Below are 25,078 nucleotides of genomic sequence, written 5' to 3' on the forward strand. Positions count from 1 at the left end.
GTGTGTGTGTGTGTGTGTACACATACACACACACACACGTTAGAGGCCCAGTACATGAATTTGTGCATGGGTGGGGTCCGGCCAGCCTAGCCAGGGGGAGGGGACATGGGCAGTTGGCCGGCCTGCCTGCTGGTCAAACTCCTGGTTGAGGGGACAATTTTCATATTAGCCTTTTATTATATAGGATATATACTGAGTGGCCAGATTATTATGAGTTCAGAGATCATAATAATCTGGCCACTCAATATATATATATATATATATATATATATATATATATATATATATATATATATACACACACACACATACACACACACACACACACACACACACACACACCATATATGTACATATATATATGTGTGTGTGTGTATGTATATATATATATATATGTATATATATATATATTTCAACCTCTACATGGTGTTTTATAGTAAGAATGCATTCTAATTTATTTAACTTCCTCCCTAGCTGTACCCTTTTTTCCTTTTTTCTACTTAAGTGTGAAGGATGTTGAGTGGGGCTCCCCCTCCCGCCATTGTCCTATAACTGTTGCTGAGGCCCAAACCTGCGACAACACTACTGAGTATTTCATGTTTGAAAGGAGCCTCCAACAGTGAAAGCCAGACCTTTCCCATGGGGCTTGTTGAAAGGCATTCACTGACCCGCCTTTAGGCTGTATACAAAGAGAACTGAGAGACAAGGTTTTTAGATTTGGGGGAGTGCTATGCTTGTGTAGAGAAGGTTTTTCTGCCTTTCTAAAATCAAGAGAAGAGGGGGCTCTGAGAGAATTACTTGTGGAGTTTAGATATACCAACGGGAAGAAGAGAATGGCATTTACTTGGACATTGGCTTAGCCAGTGGATTTGCTGGCCTACTTACCCAATTAGTACCTGCATAGACAGAAAAGCAACCTGTGAGAGTTGACCTGGTGGGAGAGTGCCCCGTGGGGAGGTAGCCCAGGATTGTCTCAGTCCCACCCCAGAGTTCCAGTCTCTGGCATGTGTTGGTTGGTCCTGCAGCAGAGGGAGATGAGAATGGGGTGTGGTTGAGCAGCTTTAGGAAAAAAGAGTTTATGGTTTAGAAGAATGGTATAAATGTCACCAGCGGAAGGTTAGTTCCAAGAGGTAGCCAATGATTGCTTTTCCAATAGTTATTTATTATAAGAAACACTATAAGACTTAGGTTCCATTTACAAATTGTTAAGTCAGTTTGGATAATATTTTAAAATTACATACTGTGTTTTTAAAAAAAATAAAAGTATTAAAATACAAGTAATTTGTCCAAAAAAAGCCATGTTAATAATATCTTCTCAAGAAATTGGAACTGTTAGGCATTAAGTATTAACAAAATCAGCTTTTTCCAGATGCAGCCAGTATACATGAGTCCTCAGTTATACATGGGGTGAACATTCATATGTATCTAGTATGTTGTCATCACTTCCTAGAAATGGTTCCCAGGAGGACTGGGGTGTATCTGAGCAGTGTTTTCACTCCAAAGGAAGTATTAGTCAGTAAGCGGTCATCTTCAATAGCATAGGACCAGTTTTACTCTTTGTGCTGGCACTAAGTGCAAATGAAAAAGGTCCTATAGTGTTAATGAGAATACTTACCTGGTTCACAACCCCTCTAATTGATTAAACTGAAACTTTTACTCAGATCATGTCAGAGGAATCATGCTGGCCATAATATAGCTTCATGTAAATTTATCTGTGAGGGAGGAGCAATTTTATTATTTAGTTATAGGGAAAAATCATGATATTTAGATGGGAGAAATGAAGTATTGCAGTAACTTATAAGAAATTATAAGGACTGTGCATGTTAAGAGTGAAACACATTGTTGAACAGAAAATTTAAGAGATTAGTAGGCTTTTTGAGAAAGATTATATTCAAATGAAAGCAAATGTTGTATTTGCTATGCTTCATTTCTATTTTTTCTGGTTATCTTTTATGGAATGTTTGACATGATTAGAATGGTTTGATCCAGCTATAAATTCTTTTCTAATAACTATGTTTTTTTAAGTTATTAACTAGAGACATAGAAAATTGTATTTTTAATAATTCTGAATGAAGTAAATATTAAAAATATACATATTGCATGAATCTTGTAGTGCCATGCTTTTATGCTTAAGTTTACATATTCCTTTTTACATTTTTTTCTGATTTGTTTTATAGAAAATGCCACAATCAGTTTCTACAATCATATTAAGTAACACAGATGTGAGTAATAAGAAGACTAATGCACTGAGAAATGAAATCCCAACAGAGGAACTTGGTAAGGTTTCTGAAGATGAAATCATCACTAAAGGAACACGAAATGAAGAAGAGACAGTGAGCTGTTCTGAGAGTTGTTCTGAGAGTGCCCAAGGCAAATCTTCCCATGGGGAGTCTCAAGGATCTTGTCCTGGGCCTAGCTCTGATCCCTCCAACCCTGCAACTCTGCATGCAAAAGCAGCTGATCCAGTTCTACAAGGTTCTGAAGAAAGCAAGGTCAAGAGAACATCCTGCATGTATGGGGCAAACTGCTACAGGTAAAATGAAATTATAGGTAGCATATAATTCCATTATTTCAATGGCATGTAGCTATGTAGATATATGTTATCATGCATTAAAAGCCTTCTAAAACACATTGGCCTAAATATTAGGAGCTTTTTCATGTATCTACTTGGTTTATACTTTCTCAGTGTGCATTCTTGCAAATCGTGCTAATAAGGTTTTAATAATTAGATGTATCATATGTAGACGTTCTGGTTAATGCAAGGATTTGAACTGGGGATTCCAGACTTGAAAATTGAATCACTCAGACCCAGATATTTGCTTATTTAGTGTCTTATTGAGATATTAGAAAGATAGCTTCATAAATAGTTGTGTCATTATAACTATCAAGATAATTTTTGGTTGTGTTTAGGCATCTTATTATATTTGTGCATTTTCCTCTATATTTTTTAATGGTCCTTTTGAATCACCATGATGCCTTCTAAAACAACTGAATGTATATTTCCTGGATTAATTGGTTACTTCTATACTTACCTCATTTGATTATATTGCACTATATTTTCTAATCATTTATTAAAATTAATATCCCTTAGTTTTAGGCTATAGTTTCATCTATAACATTTATACTAGAGTGTTTATAATTAAGTAATACTATTTCAGAAGTATTTCTTTGTGACTCCAACTTGTGAAACCAATACATCCCAGTAGAGTTTGTCTTCTCTGCAATAGTGTGCATATATCACATATTCTGTCAACTTCACACTCATATTATCTTTCTTTAAAGTGCCCATTCTAGCACTTGAATAACAATATTTTTCAATTTCAACAGTTAGAATTTATGCATTTATTCACAATTTTGTCTGTTTTAAAAAAGCCTTAGTTCCACATGTGGAACATAATTTATAAACTTGTAGAATATCTCTTACCTTTTAAAAATATTTGGTGTGCCTTGAGATTCCATATGAATTTCTCTAAGAAATGCCATTGGGATTGTGATAGGGATTACATTATATCTGTAGATTGCTTTGGGTAGTGTTGACATCTCAACAACATTAAGTCTTCCATTCCACAAACATGGGATATCTTTACATTTATTTGTGTCTTCTTTAATAAAAATTAAATCAGTGTACAAGTCTTTCACCTCCTGATTAATTTTATTTGTAACTGTTTTATTTTTTAAATGATATTGTAAGTGAAATTGATTTTAACATTTCTTTTGGGATTGTTTATTATGAATGTAAAGAAACAGAACTTATTTTTATTTTTTATCCTGCAGCTTTGTTGAATTAGTGTATTACTTCTAAATGGTTTTTGTAGAATCTTTAGCGTTTTCTGCATATGTAGAAAATGCATAAACATGTACACCAAAAATATAATGTTCTTGGCAGTGTTATTTATAAAAGCCAATAACTTGAATGAATCCAAGGGTCTATGAATAGTAGAATGGACAAATAAATTTAGTAACTTCATACAATGGAATGTTACACAATAATGAAAATATACTACTGCTACATCCAATAATATAGAGTAATCATGTAAACATAAAGTCATTCTCAAAGAAGTATCCTAGCTAATAAAAGAGTAATATGCAAATTGACCATCATTCCAATGCATAAGATGGCTGCCCCCATGTGGACACAAGATGGCCAGCAGAGGAGGGCAGTTGGGAGGGGCCAGGCCTGCAAGGGAGGGCAGTTGGGGGTGATCAAGCCTGCAGGGGAGGGCAGTTAGGGGTGACCAGGCCGTCAGAGGAGGGAAGTTGGGGGCGACCGGGCCTACAGGGAATGGCAGTTGGGGGGGACCTAGGCCTGCAGGGGAGAGCAGTTGGGGGGGACCAGGCCTGCAGGGGAGGGCAGTTAGGGATGACCAGGCCTAAAGGGGAGGGCAGTTAGGGGCAATCAGGCTGGCAGGGGAGAAGTTAGGCATCAATCAGGCTGGCAGAGGAGTGGTTAGGGAGTGATCAGGCTGGCAGACATAAGTGGTTAGGGTCAATCAGGAAGGCAGACAGGCGAGCAGTTGGGAGCCAGCTGTCCTGGATTGTGAGAGGGATGTCCGACTGCCCGTTTAGGCCCGATCCCACCAGGATCGGGCCTAAACGGGCAGTCGGACATCCCTTGAGGGGTCCCAGATTGGAGAGGGTGCAGGCTGGGCTGAGGGACACCCTCCTCCCCCGTGCACAAATTTTGTGCACCGGGCCTCTAGTATACTATATTCTTCAATTTAAATTCAAGAACAGAGAAAACTAATGTGTTGTTTTATAACATCACTTCTCAAAGTATGGTCAAGAGACTCCTGAGAAGTTCTGGTTCCCAGGAAGCTTTTAGGAAATCTGTAAGGATAAAACCATTTTCATAATGATATTAAGATTTTGTGGGTTTGCCTTTTTCACTCTAATTCTCTCACTCACAGATGTACAGCAGAGTTTTCCAGAGGCTACATGATCTGCATTACTGTTAATGATTGAATGTAGAAGCAGATCTGAGAATCCAGATGCCATCTATTACGATTGAGCCAGACATTAAATACATTTTCAAAGTTTGAAACAGTGTCTCCTTGAATTTTTTGGGAAAGGTAGAGTTATTTACATTTAGACATGTTATTTATGATCTATAATAATAAAAGCATAATATGCTAATTAGACTGGACGTCCTTCTGGACCAAGCTGGGGATGTGAGGGAACCCCAGTTCCTGGGTGCCGGAATAAAGCCCGGGTCCTGGGTGCCAGAGGGAAGCCAGTGCCGGCAGCTGGGGGAAGGAAGGCCTACTCTTACATGAATTTCATGCATTGGGCCTCTAGTCATCATAATAAAAGGCTAAAATGCAAATGGTCATCATGCCATGATGCCATAACACTGTGACACTGTGACACCTTAAGGACTGATCAGCAGGAACCTGAGGCTGCATGGCACTGGGCCGGGGCCATGCCCCCCTGAGGCTGTGCCCCCCGCCCCGGCCCTGGGGTCAGGGACCTGAGGCCGTGCCTCCCGCCCTGGTGCCAGGGCTGGGGGACCTGAGGCCCCGGTGCCAGGATGTGAGGCTGCATCCCCCACCTGGTGAGGCTTGACGTGGGTGGGGCTGGCTGGGTCTTGGTGTTGCCCAAGGGGGGCATGGCTGGCTGGACACTTCTATTATAGAGAAAGGGCAAATAGCAATATTAAAATATTTCCTCTAATTAGTTCCCTTTTAATGTGCACAAATTTCGTGTACCAGGCCACTAGTAATATATAAAGGGTTATTTTTAAATATGTCTTTTAAATTTCTTATTTTTTTTTAATTTCTAACAGGTTAAACAACCACATAAACAAAAGCTCTCTGGAGTTTTAGTAAATTTTTCTTGCAACCAAAAAATTTGAGATACACTATTTTCTATGATAGGATAGTATCTACTTTTGGGTAGGAAAATTGGTTCAATGATTAGGAGACCTGTGAAGACTTCTAGAATGTTGGTAATGGTCTGTTTTTTTTTTTTTTTCAATCTTAGCAAAGAGTGCCTAATTGTGCTCATTAAAAGTCCTTAAACACTTATACTTTTATCTGTAAAGTAAATATTATCAATTGACATACATAGCTTACCATACTTCACTAGAAATTAATTTTGTTACCATGGAGAGTTCTGTATTGAATACATGATGAGTTTTGTTTTTAACAATGTAGCATATTAGTTCACATTCTGGAATAATTAGATGTGTGTTGCTTTGCTTCCTGCCATATCCTATTAATTATTTTTTAGTATTTCGCATATTCTATTAGTTATTTTTTTCTCACTGTATATTTGTAACCCTTACAGGAAGAATCCTGTCCATTTCCAACATTTCAGTCATCCTGGTGATAGTGATTATGGAGGTGCACAAGTCATGTGTCAAGATCTAGCTGATGACCGGCCTGAATGCCCTTATGGAGAATCTTGTTATAGGTATGGAAACCTAGGAGGTTTGGTTGTGCTTCCTGTTCTCCTTAATTTCTGTTATTTATTCATTTATGCCTGCAGTTTCTCATCTCAAGCCTTTAACTTTTAGTTTTTAAACTCCCATAGAAAGTAGGTTTTCATTCTTCTAATAAGTAGGATTACTATATTTCTTTTAGATAATTCTAAATTGTTGAAGTTGTTAACCTTATAAATATCTGAAATATTTCTCATTTCTAACTTTCTAAAATGCAAATCATATAATTTCAAAGGGGTTGATGCTATCCCATCGTACACTCTTATCCAGGCTCCTTAATGTGACACAGATCAATTCAGGATGTTATCTCTGCCTCCCTCAACTCCACCGTTCTTGCCAACACATGAAACTGGATCCTGTAAGGAAAGTAAAGCTACCTCTCTCTCCTTCTGTAGCATCTTGTGCCCGTGTGTATCATGAAGAGTAGAATTTATCTCATGAGATTATTTGTTTTTTTACCAGAATGCCTCCTTCTCCAGAGAGGAACTTTCTTGACAGTAAGGACTCTTTTATCCTTGTATCTGCAACCTTGCTTAATGAATGAATGAATTTTAAATAGATCACACTACCAAAGAAAGAAGTAGTGATTCCCTCATAGGAAGAAATTCCCTCAAAATTCATTCTTAGTTTTAGAGAGTGTTAATTCCAGACAGCCATTTTTCTGATAATTATGGAATACAGGTTACTAAACCTAGTGGACTTTTTGAAGTTGTTGCCAGTTTTGTAATTGTGGTCTTTAATAAGAAGGCAGAATAAGCTTCTGAAGATAGAAAGGAAAATGCCTTATCATTTGGAAAATAAGTGTTCCATTCCAACAGAACATCATTAGATATTTTCATCAGCTGTGTCAATAAACTTGAAAATTTAGGAGAAATTAACAAATTCCTAGAAAATACGTCTTTTAGAAACATATTCAAGAAAAAATGGAATAATCCCATAATATTAGAGAAATTGAATACATAATTAAAAGCCTTCCACTAAGGAAAGGCTGTTTGGTGTTAATTCTACCAAACATTTAAAGAAGAAACACTCAATGTTTATATAGAGTATTCCAAAAAAAGTAAAAAAGGTTATATTCTCCAACTCATTTTATAAGGCCAATATAATCTTTTTTTCAAAAAATATTTTTTATTGATTTCAGAGAGGAAGGGAGAGGGAGAGAGAGATAGAAACATCAGTGATGAGAGAGAATCATTAATTGGCTGCTTCCTGCATGCCCCACACCGCGGATCGAGCCCTCAACCCGGGCATGTGCCCTGACTGGGAATTGAACTGTGACCTCTTAGTTCATAGGTTGACACTCAACCACTGAGCCATGCCAGCTGGGCGAGACCAAAATAATCTTAATACTAAAACCTAGCAAGAAAAATACAAAATGAAAAATTACAGGAAAAATGACTTTAGAATTTAGATGCAAATATTCCTAAAAGAACTAAAAAAGGTTGGTTAAGTGAATCAAGCAATTAAAAAAAAAAGAGAGAGAGAAACTATAATATGACCAAATTGGGTTTGGTCAAGGAATGCATGTTTTGTTTAATATTAAAAAATGTTAATTTTCCACATATCAGAATAAGTAGAAAATTATATAATTTTAATAATTATAAAAACTGACAAAATTCATTTATTTATGATTATATTTCAAAGTAGGAATAGAAGGAAACTTTTTAAATATTATAAAGAATATCTACAAAAAGCTTATAGTAAATATACATACTTAGAAGTGATATGTTAAATTTACTCTTTCTGATATCAGAAATGAGATAGTAATATTTCTTCCCTTAATTCTGTCAGTTTTTCTTCATGAACTAACTGTGGTCTGTCTTTAATAGAAAAGCCATAGAAATGGGAAACTCACTCAGATGTTCCCTTTTTCCATGTAACACCCCTCTGGTTTCTGCCTGCTTTTGGTATTATCTATTGCTTTAAGATTATTGTTTTTAATAGGTTTCTTCTGTCGTTACCAGAAGTAGAACTCTTACCTTGTATGATATGACAGAGCTGCTCAAGCTTATGTTAGTGTTTGTGAGATATTTTCTATCCTTTTACTTTCAATCTCTGTCTTTATATTTAAAGCATGTATCTTACAAATAGTGTATAATTGGTTCCATGGTCTTATTTTTTTATCCAGTCTTATAGTCTCTACCTTTTAAATGTAATCCTTAGTCCAGTTACATTTAATACAATTACTGATATATTTCAGTTTAATTTTGTCTTTTACTATTTGTTTTCGATTTCTCACACAAAGTCTTTGTTCCTTTATTCTTCTTTTCCTGCTTTCTTTCGGATTTAGCCAATTGTTTTTCATTCAATTTTTCCTCTCCATTTACTTTTTAGTTATATACTAGAGGCTGAGTGCATGAATTCGTGCATAGGTGGGGTCCCTCTGGGTGGCCTGCAGGGATCAGGCTGAAACCCACAGTCCAATGCTACCTGCAGTTCCTACCTGCTGCTCCTGCTCATCCCAGTCCCACTGTGCCTGCCGCCCACAGCAGCGCTCACCAGCCATGAGCCCTGCATCAGGCGCCCTCCTAAGGGTAGTGGCCTGTGGGATTGGATCAGGCTGAAATAGACTCTCTGACATCCCCCAAGTGGTCCCAGATTGCAGAGGGCGCAGGCCAGGCTGAGGGACCTCACTGGTGCACGATTGGGACAGAGAGGGACTGTGGGAGGGCTCCAGGGTGTGTCCTGCCCATCTTGCTTAGTCCCCATCAGCCAAACCCCAGCAGCAAGCTAACCTACCAGTCAGAGCATCTGCCTCCTGGTGGTCAGTGCACATCATAGCAACTGGTCGACCAGTTGACTGTCTTCTCTCTGGTGGTCAGTGCATGTCATAGGAAGCAGTTGAGCAGCCTTAGCATATCATTAGCATATTATGCTTTGATTGATTGTTCGGTTATTCTACCGTTTGGTCTATTTGCATATTACCCTTTTATTATATAGGACTAGTGGCCCATTGCGGAAAGATTCCTGCAAGAACAGGGCTTCCAGTGGCCGCAACGGCGGCGGCGGCAGCGGGGCGTGTGCCCCACCCTGCCCTGCCCCGCCCCACCCGCTGCCACCCGCCTGGCCCACCTGCCACCACCACTGTCGCCGCTGTGGTCGCCGCCGCACGCGCCGCCGCCTGCCCCATCCCGCTCGCTACCGCTTGCCCCGCCCCACCCGCTGCCACCGCCGCCGTTGTGGCTGGCCTCCTTTGTGGCGGTGGTGGCTGCGCGTGTTTTCCCTCCCACAGCCGCCTTGCTTTCCGCTTTCCCTCCCTCTTCCTTCTATGCTGTCTTCAGTCTTCACTCCTCCCTCCCTCCGCATATGCAAATTAACCGCCATCTTTTTTGGGTTAATTTGTATACTCGCTCTGATTGTCTGTTGGCGTAGTGATGGTACGGTCAATTATCATTTTTCTCTTTTATTAGTGTAGATTATTACATAGGATATTTTTTCATGTAACATTCTGTTTAATAGTCATCACTGACTTCTTACAATCTACCTTACAGTTGCTAATTTTACCATTTGCCAAACAATGCAATAATCTTTCTTACATCAGTTTAACTCCATTTCCTCTTCCACCTTTTTTTATATATCATCATATATTTTTACCACTATACATGTTAACTTATAAAGTATTGTTATTACTTCCTTGAATGTTAAGCATCATCACTCTTTTATATTTACTGGCATGTTTATTACTTTGTGTGCCCTTCATTTTTTTCCCTGATTTTATCCATTTATTTGGCATTATTTTCTTTTAGTCTTAACTTCTTTTAGTATTTCAGGCTGTGAAAAATTTGCTGGAAAAGAATTCTTTCAGCTTTTGTGTGTATGAAATTGGCCTTATTTAGTTTTTTGTTTCTTTGTTTTTAAGGATGTTTCTACTCAGTGTAGAATTTTAGCTTGGCAAATTTTGTTTTCTTTCATCTCTTAAAAGATATCAATCTACTGACTCTTGCTTGCATTCATAGTTTATGTCAGAAGTATATGCTAGTATTGTTGCTCTTTTATAATTAATGTGCTTTTTCTCTGGCCATATACTATAGGAAGTTAAAGTATAGGAAAGGATATTATTAAATTTAATTTTTTCTGGACTACAGGCATTATTCCAATTTCTCTGATGTTATTATTTTTCAAATCGAATAAAAAATCAACTTGAAAAAAGATAATTAAAATGATCCAGTTGATGTTGTCATTTTAAATATCTTGCCCATTTACTAATTTATTATTTTTGCATTGTACACTGCAGTCTGTCAGAAGACTAGCTGAGAGACTTCCTTTCACTGCCCTCCCCTCCCCTCCCCTCCCCTAGCTCAGTTTCATGCATTTGATTTTCTTGAGATACTTGTCTGAATTAGAATATTAGATACTTAATGTCCAGCATAACCTACTGATCGCTGCGCCTGCCTCTGAATCATTTGCTTCCTCTGGTGTGCAATAGGTTTTATGCAGTGCTTTATTATTCCTGTTCTTGCTGTTAAATTAAACACTAAATTTAGAATGCATATACACTAAAATGATTGGAATGATTTTTCAACCAGTTTAATGTAAAAATGTGAATTCAAACTCATACATTGCCTTGAATTTACAAAATCTTAGCAGGTGTTATGCATATGAAGATGTTGGTGCCTTCATGTTTCTCAGAAGCAGAACCCTACGTTTTTATTTTTTATTTCATTGTACCTTTTAAGAGGGATGAGGTAAGGAAGTGTATCAGTCATCAACTATAAGTGCTCTCATTGTAATGAATCTGCAACATGATCTGTACAGTGTGAAAGAACAGGGTTTCGCCACAAGCAATAAATCATTTAAATGTATATTTGATAATAAGTACATTTATTATATCTTGTTTTTGCTGATTCAAGTTTACAGGTATGACATAAAATGTTTTATTTTCCAAAAATGTTTTCAGTTATTGCAATATTATCTTAACTGATAATGTATGCAGGTATACATTTCAAATTATAAGATACTGACTTTTAGAAGCCACTTAATAAAAAATGGGAACCTGTATTTAGTATAATCTATATTATATAATTTAAGGCAAAATGAATAGATTTTATTACAGAAACACTAGTTATAGTTGCCTGGTAATTGAAATTCGCAGAATTAGTTATGTGAGACTATCAATCATTTTATTTGTAGTTGAGCAGAATCAAAGTTGATAGTATCTTTTAATGCATTTTTATAGGATCTGCAGTTAGAGAAAGTAACCTATCATTTGCCATGTTATAGTTCTTTAATCATGTATAAGAGTATGATCTTAGAAGAAAACTATTTTAGACTAAATGTTGATCACTTGCTACACAGTTTTACATAATATTTGAGTATAATTTTTAAAAATTCATTTATAAATAGCAGTAACACCACCTATTATCTTCATATAGCCTTGATAAAATATGGCTTCTATGGTATTTTTCTTCTCTTTTTTTTGCATATGTATTCATTTTAATAATAAATTTGTTTTTCTTTGTTATATTTAGTATTAATTGCAAATATATAAGAATTTGCAGATTTCTCTTGGCATAAGTAGTAAATTATAATTACTTCCAGTTACCAAATTAACTACTTTCTATTATTTTATACTGGTTTTTTCTTTCATTATTTAACAAAGACCATATTTATTAATTATTTTTTTCTCCTAAATTTTGATACTTAGATATTTGATAACATAGAATTCATATTTTTGCATTAGGTTTTAAAATAAGTGTTGGAATTCAAAAATGCAAGGTAAATTATTTTGGGATGAAAGCAAAAAGATAGTATGATCATTTATTCATTGAGCAAATATTGAACACCTAATGTGCTAGTCACTATTTTAGATAGTTGATGTAAAACAGTACTTCCGGTTCATTTAAATTTTGAGTGTTAAGTTTTGGTATTAAATTACCAAATGTTTGGAAGTAAGCAAAAATAAAAATTACTATTCTGTTATCATTATTTTTGCCTACTTAATCTTTAGGTAGCTCTTTATGATGGAGATATATGGGTTTTAAAATCAGCAGACTTAAAATTCTAGTTATGGTTATGCCAGTTCTATGGTATAACTTGGATCTTTCTGAGCCTCAGTTCCTCATGAAAACATGGAAAACAGAGGTTAGATCATTTATGCTTAGGGTTCTCCACTCAATGGTGGAGAAATTGAGAGCAGAGAGCAATCTTCTCTAATAAAATGGTAATATGCAAATTAACCATCACTCCGCTACATAAGCCACGCCCACCAGCCAAGCCACGCCCACCAGACAATCAGGGCGAGTATGCAAATTAACCCCAATCCAAGATGGCTACAGCCACAGAGAGCAAGGTTTCCCAGGTAACAGAGCAAGCCAAGCTTTCCATAGCCGTTGCAGGCCTAAGCCTCCACTCAAGCTACAAAGTTTCAATTATAGAAGGTAAACAAATTCAAACAAATGGCAACAGAATGGAGCTTGAGAGAGCAGGCCAGGGTTGCCGGCGGCAACAGGGGAAGCAAAGCTTTAAAGCACACCCTGGCCGGGCCCACCCGCTTAAGGCAACAAAGTTTCAACTGTAGAAGGTGAATTAACTGCCACAGAGATGGCTGCCGCCCCGGAGGGAACAGCAGGCTTGGCTCTGCTCCAGGCTACAAAGTTTCAATTGTAGAAGGAAAATAAATCCCAGATACCAGGGCCTCCGCTTAGGTTGCCAGGGGGCGTGGCCCGCCTGCAAACCACCACAGGCCCCTCGCTCAGGCCACCCCACGCCCCAAGGGAACCCCACCCTGATCTGGGACACCCTTCAGGGCAAACCAGCTGGCCCCCACCCGTGCACCAGGCCTCTATCTTATCTAACAAAAGAGTAATATACTGATTGATCATCACTGCAACACACAATATAGCTGCCCCCATGTGGTCAAAGATCCTGCCCCCATGTGGACACAAGATGGCCACTACAAGATGGCCAGCAGGGGAGGACAGTTGGGAGGCACCCGGCCTGCAAGGGAGGGCAGTTGAGAGGGACCAGGCTTGCAAGGGAGGGCAATTGAAGGTGATCAACCCTGCAGGAGAGGGCAGTTAGGGGTGACCAGGCTGGCAGAGGAGGGAAGTTGGGGGCAAACAGGCTGGCAGGGGAGCAGTTAAGCATCAACCAGGCTGGCAGCGGAGTGGTTAGGGGGTGATCAGGCTGGCAGGCAGAAGCGGTTAGGGGCAATCAGGAAGGCAGGCAGGCGAGCAGTTGGGAGCCAGTAGTCCTGGATTGTGAGAGGGATGTCCGACTGCCCGTTTAGGCCCGATCCCAGGTGAGATCGGGCCTAAACGGGCAGTCGGACATCCCTCCAGGAGTCCCAGATTGGAGAGGGTACAGGCTGGGCTGAGGGACAACCCCCCGCCGTGCACGAATTTCGTGCACCGGGCTTCTAGTTTATTCATATTTATACAGTCATCATTATATTCCCAGCTACTTTTCATAGCCTTCTTTGCTGTCTCCTCTTCCTTTTTCCTCCCTGTGATTATTGCAGAGCCAGAGGACTCAGTTCTCTGATCTCATCCATTCTCTATTCTATCCTTATTCCCTGGGTGAGCTAATTTAACTTAATGGCGCCAGACTCATGTTTGAATGCCCCCACTTGGTTGTAAATAGGTAGTTCACACTTACCACATCAGAAACCATCAGGAAAGCAATGGTCCCAAGTGTGCTCCATCTTTGTCAATGACTTCACCTTAACACAGAGTATTGAGGCCCCAAACCAAGAAGCACCCTTGCTTCTTTTCTTTTCTTCACACCACTCTTCCAGCCCATTGGCAGTTCTTGCCATTTCAACCTTTAAAACCCTAACCACTTCTTACTTCCTCTGTCTCTATCACCTTAGTCATAACCTCTTCCCTGGGATATATCCCTTTCCTTCCCTTGCCTTTCTGTAGTTTGTTTTCCGCGTAGCAACCAGAGGAATTCTCTAAAAACAAGTTGTGAAATGTTGTTTTCTTACTTAACACCTTCTGGTAGCTTCCTACAAAACTCTTTACCATGTCTCCCAAGTTCTCTGACTTGATTTCCTTATATTTTCCTTCTCATTCATTCCTGTTGAGCTATACAGACCTTTCTGTGTTTTTCCACCTGCCCTAGCTTGTTTCTACGTTGGCCTTAAAGCAAATTTAAAGACTTTTTAAAAATTACCTCTTCCTGAAGTGTTCTTCCTTCAGCTATGTATTGTTACTCATATACCTATATCATTAAAATCAGAAATGTTTTAGAAAATGTATATTTTAAAATGTAACAGCTCACAAAAACCTGGTGTGGTTATGGGTGCATGGTTCTGTGTTTAGAACCCATAGATTACTGTTAATAATTAGTAACAATGCAAACACACACACACCAAAAACACCATACAGGATTTTGAGGCCTGCTGAGTTATAGAAAATGCCATTTGTGAAAAAGGTTGATATAAATCTTTTATGAATGAACTCTGAGTATTTCCATTCATTATTAGGAACAAGTCCTGGATGGAATTTAACATCGTCCTAGAAAGTTATTACAAATGCTCATATGCCTCCAAAGAACCCTACAGAATTGCCACTTGGCATTAACTCAGGATTATATGAAAAAGGCATTCTGCCTTATTATGAAATAACTGGTTTTTGAGAATGGAATATACATAGGCAAATGTTAGAAAATATTCTATAAGTGTGTGAAGTGTGATTGGGGACATATTCAACCATAATAATTGTATGTATTATTGAAGGCAAAATTTAGCTATGTAGTATTACTTGGCAATTACTTTTGCTGGCACAGTTTTCAGATATTGTTGGCTATCTTAAAGTAAAATTGATTTCTATTTCTATAAAAATAGCTGACAATTGTAAAATGCTAAATAGCCTACAAATGTTTATACACATTACTTCACTTAACCCTTGGAACAACCTTGTGTGAAGTAGGCACTATTATCCCTGCTTACAGAGGAGGAAGTGGAGACTTGGTTCATAGGACTTACCCTGAATCCCATAACCTGTAAACAGTGTCGTTTCAGTTCAGACTTAAGTCTTCTGATCCTGAAACCAGAGCCCATTGCACAACATAATGCTCAAGTTAAACAAGACAGATGAGAACAGGTCCAAGACACAGTGGCATCTCTCTCTGAAGCATCTGGGAAGAACTCTGTGTTCCTTGTTGACCTGAGTGATGGATGGACTAGAGCTAAGTGTCTCATGATGCTAAGCAGTTAGTAGCCAGGAACCTGATTGCAGTGGAGTCTGCTTACTATGACTGTCAGATTTTTCTTTGGATTCAGAAGAACCTTAAAAGTATCTTTTAGACATTACACAATACACACACACACACACACACACACACACACACACACACACGTATTTTATATTGTGTTATGTGTTTTATATACTATTTTACATTATATTTTTATATATGTAACATATGACATTGACATTTTAAAAATAAAATATATTTTACTTTAGGAATATGATATATTTTGTTTGTCTCATGCTGTCTTTCTCTAGAGTATAAGTCATGAGGAAAGAACTTTGGTTCACCACTCTATCTTTTCATCTAGAAATATGCCTGGCATCAGTAAATGTTGAAATCAAAAAGCAAATGCTGTGTACAGCATGGTGAGTGTAGTTAACAAGGAAAAGCAAATGCTTTCGAAGAGAGGCTTATTGGGGTCTGATGGTCTGTGTGAGTTAGTGAGTGTTCTAGTTTAATTAAAATAGTCATTAATTTTTAGTGACTGGAAAACTAGATATTACTTCTGATTTCTTCTCTTTTTTTTTCTTCAGGAAGAATCCTCAGCACAAGGTAGAATATAGACATAGTACACTTTCAAGTAAGTAATTTTTCTTCAGGAAACTCAAAATGAAACCTTTAAATGAATCTCCTATTAAACCTACATATAGTTTCCAGTGATTATGAATTTTTTCCAAAATTTCTCCTGTGAATTTGTCAAATTGCTAATTTTAATGATTTTTATTAAATAAAAATATAAGTATTTATGCAGCAAATATTTTCTACAATCATTGTGTAACAATATATAAATTTATCCTTGCATCTATTAGGATTTTTTTCTTTGTAAGTACCTGAAAACAAAATTTCAAATTGGTCTAAACAGTACAGAGAACTTGTTCACTTCTATAATTGCAAAGTTCAAATATAGGACTAGATTTAGACATAATTTATGCTTTGGCTCACTAATATTGCTAATAAGGTCACCAGTGACCCAATCTCCTTCCACCATTCTGTCTTTAGAGGGGTTGATATTATCCTAAGACTGACTTTTCTTCCCATCCTTATTCAGCTGGGATGATAAGTACCCACTTCTACATCTAAGGAGAGAGAGAGAATTAACAACTTTGACTCTCACTATTCTAAGAAAAAAATCATAAAATTCACTTTTTTTTACTAGCTTAGATCACATTGTTTCTCTTGAACCATTCACTATGCTACTGATTAGTTTGTACCAGCCCTGGAACCAGAATAGAGTCACCTCCTTCAAAACCACAGGGATCCCCAATAGAAACTAAAATTTTTGGGGAAGGAGAAGAAACAGGAATAGACACTAGACAAGCAACTATTAACGTCCATTAGTCCTATTTACATCAGCCTGTTTGACCTTCTGTTTCCCCTCCTTCTGAACTGTAATATTTTCCCCTTTTAACAAATTCTGGCTTATTTGTATGAGTAGTGATATTAAGAAAAATATAAATATCTATTTCATGTGAACTTTAGGAAGACATTAACTAAAGCATATGTAAAAGCATATACATTAATATTTCTTACCCATACATTTGCTTTTCACCACAGGGATTGTCCTCTGCTATTCAGAAGATTTCCAGATAGAACCGTCCTACTATATGCATATTGATTTCAGAGAGGAAGGGAGAAGGAGAGAAAGATAGAAACATCAATGATGAGAGGGAATCATTGATTGGCCTCCTGCATGCTCAAAACTGGGGATTGAGTCTGAAACCCAGGCATATGCCTTGACCGGGAATTGAACTCTGACCTCCTGGTTCATAAGTTGATGCGCAACCATTGAGCCACACTGGCTGAGCCTACTTGTTTCTTTTTTTTTCTTTTTAATATATTTTATTGATTTTTTACAGAGAGAAAAGGAGAGGGAGAGAAAGTTAGAAACATCGATGAGAGAGAAACATTGATCAGCTGCCTCCTGCACACCCACTACTGGGGATGTGCCCGCAACCAAGGCACATGCCCTTGACCAGAATTGAACCTGGGACCCTTGATTCCGCAGGCTGACGCTCTATCCACTGAAACCAGTCAGGGCCCTACTTGTTTCTTAAATGTTCCATATCTTCCCAGAGTCTTTCACTGCCTTACTTTAGACCAACTCTGATGCTCACTATGGAAGGAATATAAAACAGAGTGGGATGAGGGAAGAAATTAATTTGGAGACAGAAGAATTCTAGTATTAAAATATTAATTAGAAATCTATAAATTCTAAATGCTGTTATAGTAATCTTACTTGTATAATGAACTATAGAATATCATAGATTTATAAACTAAACTTTCCAAAGTATGTAAACTTTGTATCTTCTCATTTGATTACAACCCTCATGCATCAGTCAGATTGTGCTAGGTTTGCTGTGATAATCCCCAAATTTTACTGTCTTACACAAACACGAGATATGTTTCTTCTTCACTTCCAGCTTCGTGTTGGCTGTGGCCTCGTCCCAGCTCAGCGTTCAGGCTGGAGGATCAGCCCCTGCCTGGGACCCACTGCTCTCATAGCCAGGGGACATCATAATAGCAGAACCACAGAAAAGCTCTGCAAGCTTCTCCTTGGAAGGCCACACACCACTTCCACCCACTAGTTTTGGCCAAGTCTTGTGTCATTGGGGATGGAGAAATATAATCATATCATAGGGAGGGGCAGTGAATAACTGGGACAGAAATACACTGTACCATCCCAGAAGGCAGGGTGGCCTGGATACGAGTACGATATTATGAAGGAACCATTATTATGAATCTCATAGGACATTTTAGTCCAGGAGCCTCATGGTAGAAAAAGCTAGGAATAATAAATAACAAGTAGTCATTTTAGTCCCCTTTCTAGGAGTGTGTAGTGATTAGCTATGTATTAGGTAAAATGAATTTTTCTTGACGGAGAAGGGTATTTTACAGTTAGCCATCTCTAATCCCAGGCTGAGTGGCAATTCATGTACCAAACTTATGTTTTTCAGTCCAAAACACTGTGGATGATGATGAGGGGCAACCCAATGAGTACGACCTGAATGACAGCTTTCTAGATGATGAAGAAGAAGAGTATGAGCCCACGGATGAAGATTCTGACTGGGAACCTGGAAAGGAGGACGAAGAGAAGGAAGATATGGAAGAGCTTTTGAAAGAAGCAAAAAAATTTATGAAAAGAAAAAAGTAACTTGGTTATGCAATAATACATGGCTCACATTTACTATTTCTTTATGGAAAAATATTCAGAAACTAAGGAGGCACTTAAGCAATAATTGGTTTCCTTTCTATAGTTATGACTTTACTATTGACTCTTTGCAAATGAAACATTGAAATGTTAACCTTCAGTGTAGTCTGTGGAATTTTTTTGTTGTTGCTTTGCTTTTTCTATCCTATTTAAAGCATCTAGAAGTGGAAAGTAGACAAAGTTAAAGACAAATAGTTGATATTTTTCATGTGCTTTGTCTGCTGGTTATAAAAAGCAAAAAACCACAGGTTTTGGTCTTTTTTTCTGTTTTCCAAAAGATTCTGTCTTTGTAGAATACTATGCAAGTATAACCTGGCAAATTACATCATGGGTGGAAAAGCATGCCTCTTTTCATTGCTATTGAAGTAATTCTTCAAGCAGAACCAGGCTTTAAAAAATGACAGCCATCATATAATAGCTAGCATTTTTCTAGTATCCTAGACGCAAGCTTCGCATTTCATCGACCATTTTATTCTTTGAAACTTGGGGACATTAGTACCATATGGATACTGAAAATAGATTCCATAATACTATAGAAATGTTCACCATGCAGGGAATGTTACTTAGTGCTCCACATCTGTAATTTACTGTGTGTCTGAGTTTAAACAGAAAAACTTAAAGTATTTGAGTTTCTTTTTCAAATGGAAATCCTGCCTGATTATTTTAACTTTCATTGTGCTGTCTTTACATTAAGAATATAGAAATGATTTTTGACCATAATTTTCTCAAAGGACCTTAGTTCTTTCATCCTCAGATGAAGGTGGCAAGCTATCTGGCCTTTTATTTGTTCTCCAGTGTCATGAACTATGTCTCTGTATCTCTGTTCCCAAACTTCTTTAAGCCCAGTAATAATCTCATCTCAAGTGACTTAGAATTTTTGAAATACAGATTAGAATCTTTAATAATAGTTGGGTATATGTATTGGAAATAATAAATCACTAAACCAAGTGTCCTTGTTAAACACTAATATTTTCTATTCTATAAGAACCTAAAAATGTACATATTAAAAGAGCAACACAGATTTGTAATGGTTTTCTTAGTGTTTTTGAATCTTTCCAAGATAATCTTGTGAGGCCTATTGGGTGGTGAGTTTGGGAGTGGGAGGTGGAGAACATTATGAGGAAAGACATGATGAACCAGCTGGTACGGCATCTTCACCCTTTACCCGGAAGGAATCTTCTCACCTTCTCCTGGGGCCCCTTGGCATTCTCTGATGTTCACCTTCAGCCATAGACACTGAATGCCTGGGTTCTCCTGGATGTCTTGGTGCTTGGACTCCTGCACCGTGTCAGCATCATTAGGGCAACAGGTGAACACCAGAGCATTGCTGTTCTGTGTATTATAGCGGGGCAAGGGGAAAAGCCAGAAGGTTTTCATCTCGTGGTCCTGCCCCCTGGATAAGGAAATGCAGGGTGAAGAATGTGAGCTCATTATGACTCTGAACAATCCCCATCCCAGTGCTCACGTGGGAAGTCCAAAATATTCCCTAATTGTGTCAAGGCTAGCTTAATGGAAGTATAGCATTGTAATTCATCCCTTTTGTTTTGAAAGAGAAATTTATTGTTCTAAAACTGAGATGAAGCACAATGTGTGCCCAGCTGGAAAAACTCACCTTTCTTTGATGGTGTTGATAACTAAGTGCTAACTGACAGACGATAAAATTGTGTTGCAGGTGTGACTGATAGCCACAAAGCACTCTACCTGCCATTTCCTTCTTAGATGTAGCACTTGTTATTTCTGATTCATGGTTGACATCTCAAGATGGCACCAATCATCCAGACCTACATAACCACCATGTCGCCTGATGAAGAGAGGGCCCGTTTGTGACTTAGCAGATTTACTGATGTGTGAAATAAGCAAGTGTCTGGAATTAACAGTCTGGACATTTATGGAAACATTCCCTAGTCAAGGGTACATGTTTGTTCTCCCCAAGCTTAGTTTTTCAAACTGGCACCCTAGCTGTTGTCTCCCTAAACCAGTAAAAATCACACCCAAGACATTTCATTTTAACAACACAGAAATATCACTCCTATCAGAATGATAGTGTTAAGAGAATGAAATTCCTGCAGTTCCACTCAACATGCCATCATGCCCTGACAGCCACGTCCAGTTCACTTTAAAGGACTTCTGCAGTTTCCTGGGAAACTTTCCATTCCCGGCAAGACCATGTCCGGGAGGGGGCCTCTGGGCCCCTGTCCCGGCTCCATGAGCTGCCTCTCTGACCTCCTCCAGGGTGGGTCCAGCCTCCAGCCCCCAGCCAGGCCCATCAGGTGCTCCTTCGGGGAACCTGCTCAGCCTACGGACAGACAGGAGCCTCCATTGCTGAGGCCTCAGAGATGTCTCGTGACGGGTCAACCTTTCCTTTCTCTGAACTTCCCCAGGATCTATGTTTGTTTTCCTTTAGCTAGTCAGGATTGATCGTTACATCCAGCAAAAAGAAGAACGTTGAATTATTACACTACACTATAAATTATGATTGAGCTATGTAATCAACACTACAGTTTTCATTTTAATTAAGGAAATGTTAGTGTTAACGTAGATACTTCTTTTTTCTCCAAAAGTCAGTAATTAAGTAGGCAGACTGAGGTAAAAATGTTGAAAAGTCAGTGTTTACCTTTTTAAGACATCTCATATAATGCTGTAGCAGGAATTCCTGGCATTTTGCCGAGTAATGAGTCTCCAAGTTCATTCTATTTGACAAGTGCTATTTCAATGCTCCCTAAGCTCTAATACGGATAGGGACTTCTTAAAAGGAAAAAGTTCTTGTAGATCTTCCCACCCCAGTGTGTGGAGTGCTACACCAGCACTTATTGAGCTTATTTTTAGAGATTTTTAAGTTATAAGTTTAAACTGCCACAGTTGGGAGTGAAAAAAAAATTGTGACTAATTTATTATAAAACATTAAATGAAAATCTATAAGTACATAGAGATACTACTACTAATGATTTATTTTTAAAGCAAAAGTAAGAAAAGGCTGATTTTTATTAACTCCTTACTCTGGAAAATTTTAATAAACATATATTCTGCCTTTGGGAAGGAACTGTATTTCATCCTCAGTAGATGAGGGAATATTTTTTAAAAATATGTATTTATTGATTTCAGAGAGGAAGGGAGAGGGAGAGAGCAAGAAACATCAAGGATGAGAATCATTGATTGGCTGCCTTTTGCATGCCCCCTACTGGGGATCAGGCCCAAAACCCAGCATGTGCCCTGACCAAGAATTGAACGGTGACCTCCTGGTTCATAGGCCAACACTCAACAATTGAGCCACACCTGCTGGGTAGAAATATTTTTACGGTAGAATGCCAGCTAATAAATGGAGAAGTAATGAGAGAATGAGGAAATCACCATTTTCAAAACCCACAATGTAATAATTTATTCAGGCAAGGATCATTAATAGACTGAAAAATATCATCCCCCAGATAAATTACAAATGAGAAAACGTAGCTTTACATTGGAGAGGTCAGATGTCACCTGTCGATAGTGGATGGCCTGGATTTATGTGCTTCTTAAGTAATGTTCTTGCCAAAGTGTTTCACTAAGTTTAATCAAGCCTTTGACCCTAACTCTCAGGAAAGAAGAAATATAGTAATAGAGGAACATGGTGACACCACAGCAAAATATAATCAGATAAATACAAAATGTGAGCAGTTCTACATGATCTCTTAAAAAAGACAATGTTCTAAAAAGATAAATGAGGAACCCTCTAGACTTAAGGAGAACAAAAAAAATCATAACTACTCCATGTAATGCATGAATCTGAATTTGGTCCTTGTTTGGAAATAAACCAGCTCTAAAAGATATGTTTAGGGCTATTAGAGAAATTTGAACATGAATTGCATATTAGACGATGGTAGGAAATTGTTAATTTCCTGGGCTATGATTGAAGTATTTTGATTTTGAGGGAGAGTATTCTTAATTGTAGGAGATACAAGCTGAGGTGTTTATAGCTGAAATAACAATATTTTTATCTTATTTTCATTTGGTTCCATTTACTAGTATACACACAAACACAGATAATGCAGATATGGCAAAAATATTAATGTTTAATTTAGCTCATGAGAATACAAGTATTCATTATACTATTATTTAACTTTTCTGAGTGTTTGAAAAAAATTTAAATCTCAACAAAATAAAGGAAAACATGGGGATGATTTCTTTAAAGAAGGTGATGTATAGCTCTATCCTAGTTATTCTGAAAACAAAAGAACCCTATGTTAAAAATATTGATTATTTCAAGTTGACTTCATTCTTTTTTTTTTCAAGTTGACTTCATTCTTTTAAAATTTTAATTTTGTTTGTGTTTTAAAGTGCATATAATATATTAATATCACGGTGCGTGTAAATACATTGTGCCAAGTATTTACATAAATACTTGATATAGGGAAATATACACGCTCAAAATTGTCTTGCTCCTGCAGTGCACAATAAAAATTACTTGGAGACCACTTCCATGCCTACCATGTCTCATGTTTCCAGGTCAACTTTTGAACGGCTACTAAGGCAGGTAGAATAACCAACCAGACTACAGGTATGTAGAGCAGAGAGAATTCATTCATACAAGAATACAAGAACGGAGGTGGGACAGCTCTCTTCCTCTGACTCAGGGGGCTGTCTGATCACACCTTTCTTTGTGTTTTGGGTGGCCGTGACATATAGACTCTTTCTTCTCTCACATGAACTCCAGAGCCCAAGTGTCTGGGCTACTGAGAATGGAGTTCTGTTTCTGGTCCAGGAAAGAAATTAGGATATTGGAGTGGGCAGGGGGCAAGAAGAGAGCAGGGGATTGCCTGGAAGTCAGAGGTGTCATTTCTTTCCTAAAACACCCTCAACAGACTTCCATAGCCAACAGTAGCCTTTCCCAAATGGAATACTGATTCTATAGGATGTTTATAGGTGAGACTCAAAAAAGGAATACAATGATGAAGTTTGTGAAAAGGAAATTTGCACCGTGAATCTTCAAAATGGGGTTTATAGTATTCACTGTTTCTAAAACTTATATAAACATGATTTTTTTTCTAGAAATTCTGTTATGTTCATTCACTCCTTCATTCAACAAATACAGTTTAGTAGCTATAACTGTGGCAAACATTGTTCTTGTCACGGTAGATGCAGAAATGAATAAGACAATATTTTTCCCCAAATGGAGCTTATATTGAGACTAGAGGCCTGGTGCATGAATTCATGCATGGGTGGGGTCCCTCTGGGTGGCCTTCAGGGATCGGGCCAAGACCCGCAGTCCAACGCTGCCCGCAGCTCCTACCTGCCAACCGCTCATCCCGGCCCCACTGTGCCTGCTGAGGGCTCATGCCCAATCAGTCCCAAGTGCTCGACAGCCATGAGCCCTGCGTCTGGTGCCCTCCTAAGGGGTGTGGCCTGCGGAGTTGGGCTGAAACTGGCTCTCCACCATCCCCCGAGGGGTCCTGGATTGTGAGAGGGCACAGGCCAAGCTGAGAGTCCCCACTGGTGCATGATCAGGCCAGGGAGGGACCACAGGAGGGTTCTAGGGCGTATCTGGCTCCGTCTCACCCAGTCCTGATCAGGGCCAATCAGGGTCGGCCAGCCAGGAAGGGACGGTAGGAGGGCTCCAGGGTGTGACCAGCTCATCTCACTCAGTCCTGATCGACTGGACCCCAGCAGCAAGCTAACCTACCGGTTGGAGCATCTGCCCCCTGGTGGTCAGTGCATATCATAGCAAGCTGCTTAGCAGCCTTAGCATATCATTAGCATATTATGCTTTGATTGGTTGTTCAGTTGTTCTGCCATTCGGTCTATTTGCATATTACCCTTTTATTATATAGGATAACAGCAAAATAAGCCAAGAAAACAGTGACTATGATAGAAGTGTAGTAAATGCTATAAAAATAAAATGGGAAAGAGAGTGGGGGGAGGGACTTTTGGGGGTGTTAATGGTGGTGGCTATTTTAGAAAATGTCCCTGAAGAGTGATATTTGAGAAGAGACTATAGTGAAGCAAGGCAATGGCCATGTGATGATCCAGGGGAAGTGTATTCTCGACAGAGGTACAAAGGCCAGGGCAGGAAGGAGCTTGGGAAGTTCCAGAAACATCAAGCAAGCATTGCCTAAGGTAGAATGAGCAATGTGGAGAGGAGACAGGAGGGGTGAGAGACCTCTTCCTTTGGTAGAGGTAGGCAGGAGCCAGATCATGGGACTCTTCAAAGAAGAGTGAACATTTGGGGGATTTTGTAGATTGTAGACTGTGAGTTACAGTAGGTG

The 25,078-nt window shown here is 38.5% G+C and overlaps 1 protein-coding gene across 2 annotated transcripts in view; it reads left to right on the forward strand.

Moving 5' to 3' along the window:
- APLF (aprataxin and PNKP like factor) overlaps positions 1-19,863 on the forward strand; it is a 66,855-nt gene extending 46,992 nt beyond the window's left edge. Inside the window, exons 7-10 of one of the 2 annotated variants that reach the window (XM_079792803.1) lie at positions 2,178-2,533; positions 6,286-6,411; positions 16,168-16,214; positions 18,589-19,863. In XM_079792803.1, the coding sequence (XP_079648929.1) occupies positions 2,178-2,533; positions 6,286-6,411; positions 16,168-16,214; positions 18,589-18,785 (726 nt within the window). In that variant the 3' untranslated portion in view covers positions 18,786-19,863. Of the gene's footprint in view, positions 1-2,177; positions 2,534-6,285; positions 6,412-15,393; positions 16,130-16,167; positions 16,215-18,588 lie in introns of those variants that run through there. The other variant, XM_079792804.1, reaches the window with a different exon arrangement.
- The last annotated feature ends 5,215 nt before the right edge of the window (positions 19,864-25,078 follow it).

The sequence above is a fragment of the Cnephaeus nilssonii genome, assembly GCF_951640355.1.
Source record: "Cnephaeus nilssonii genome assembly, chromosome: 15".
Taxonomy (NCBI): Eukaryota; Metazoa; Chordata; class Mammalia; order Chiroptera; family Vespertilionidae; genus Cnephaeus; species Cnephaeus nilssonii.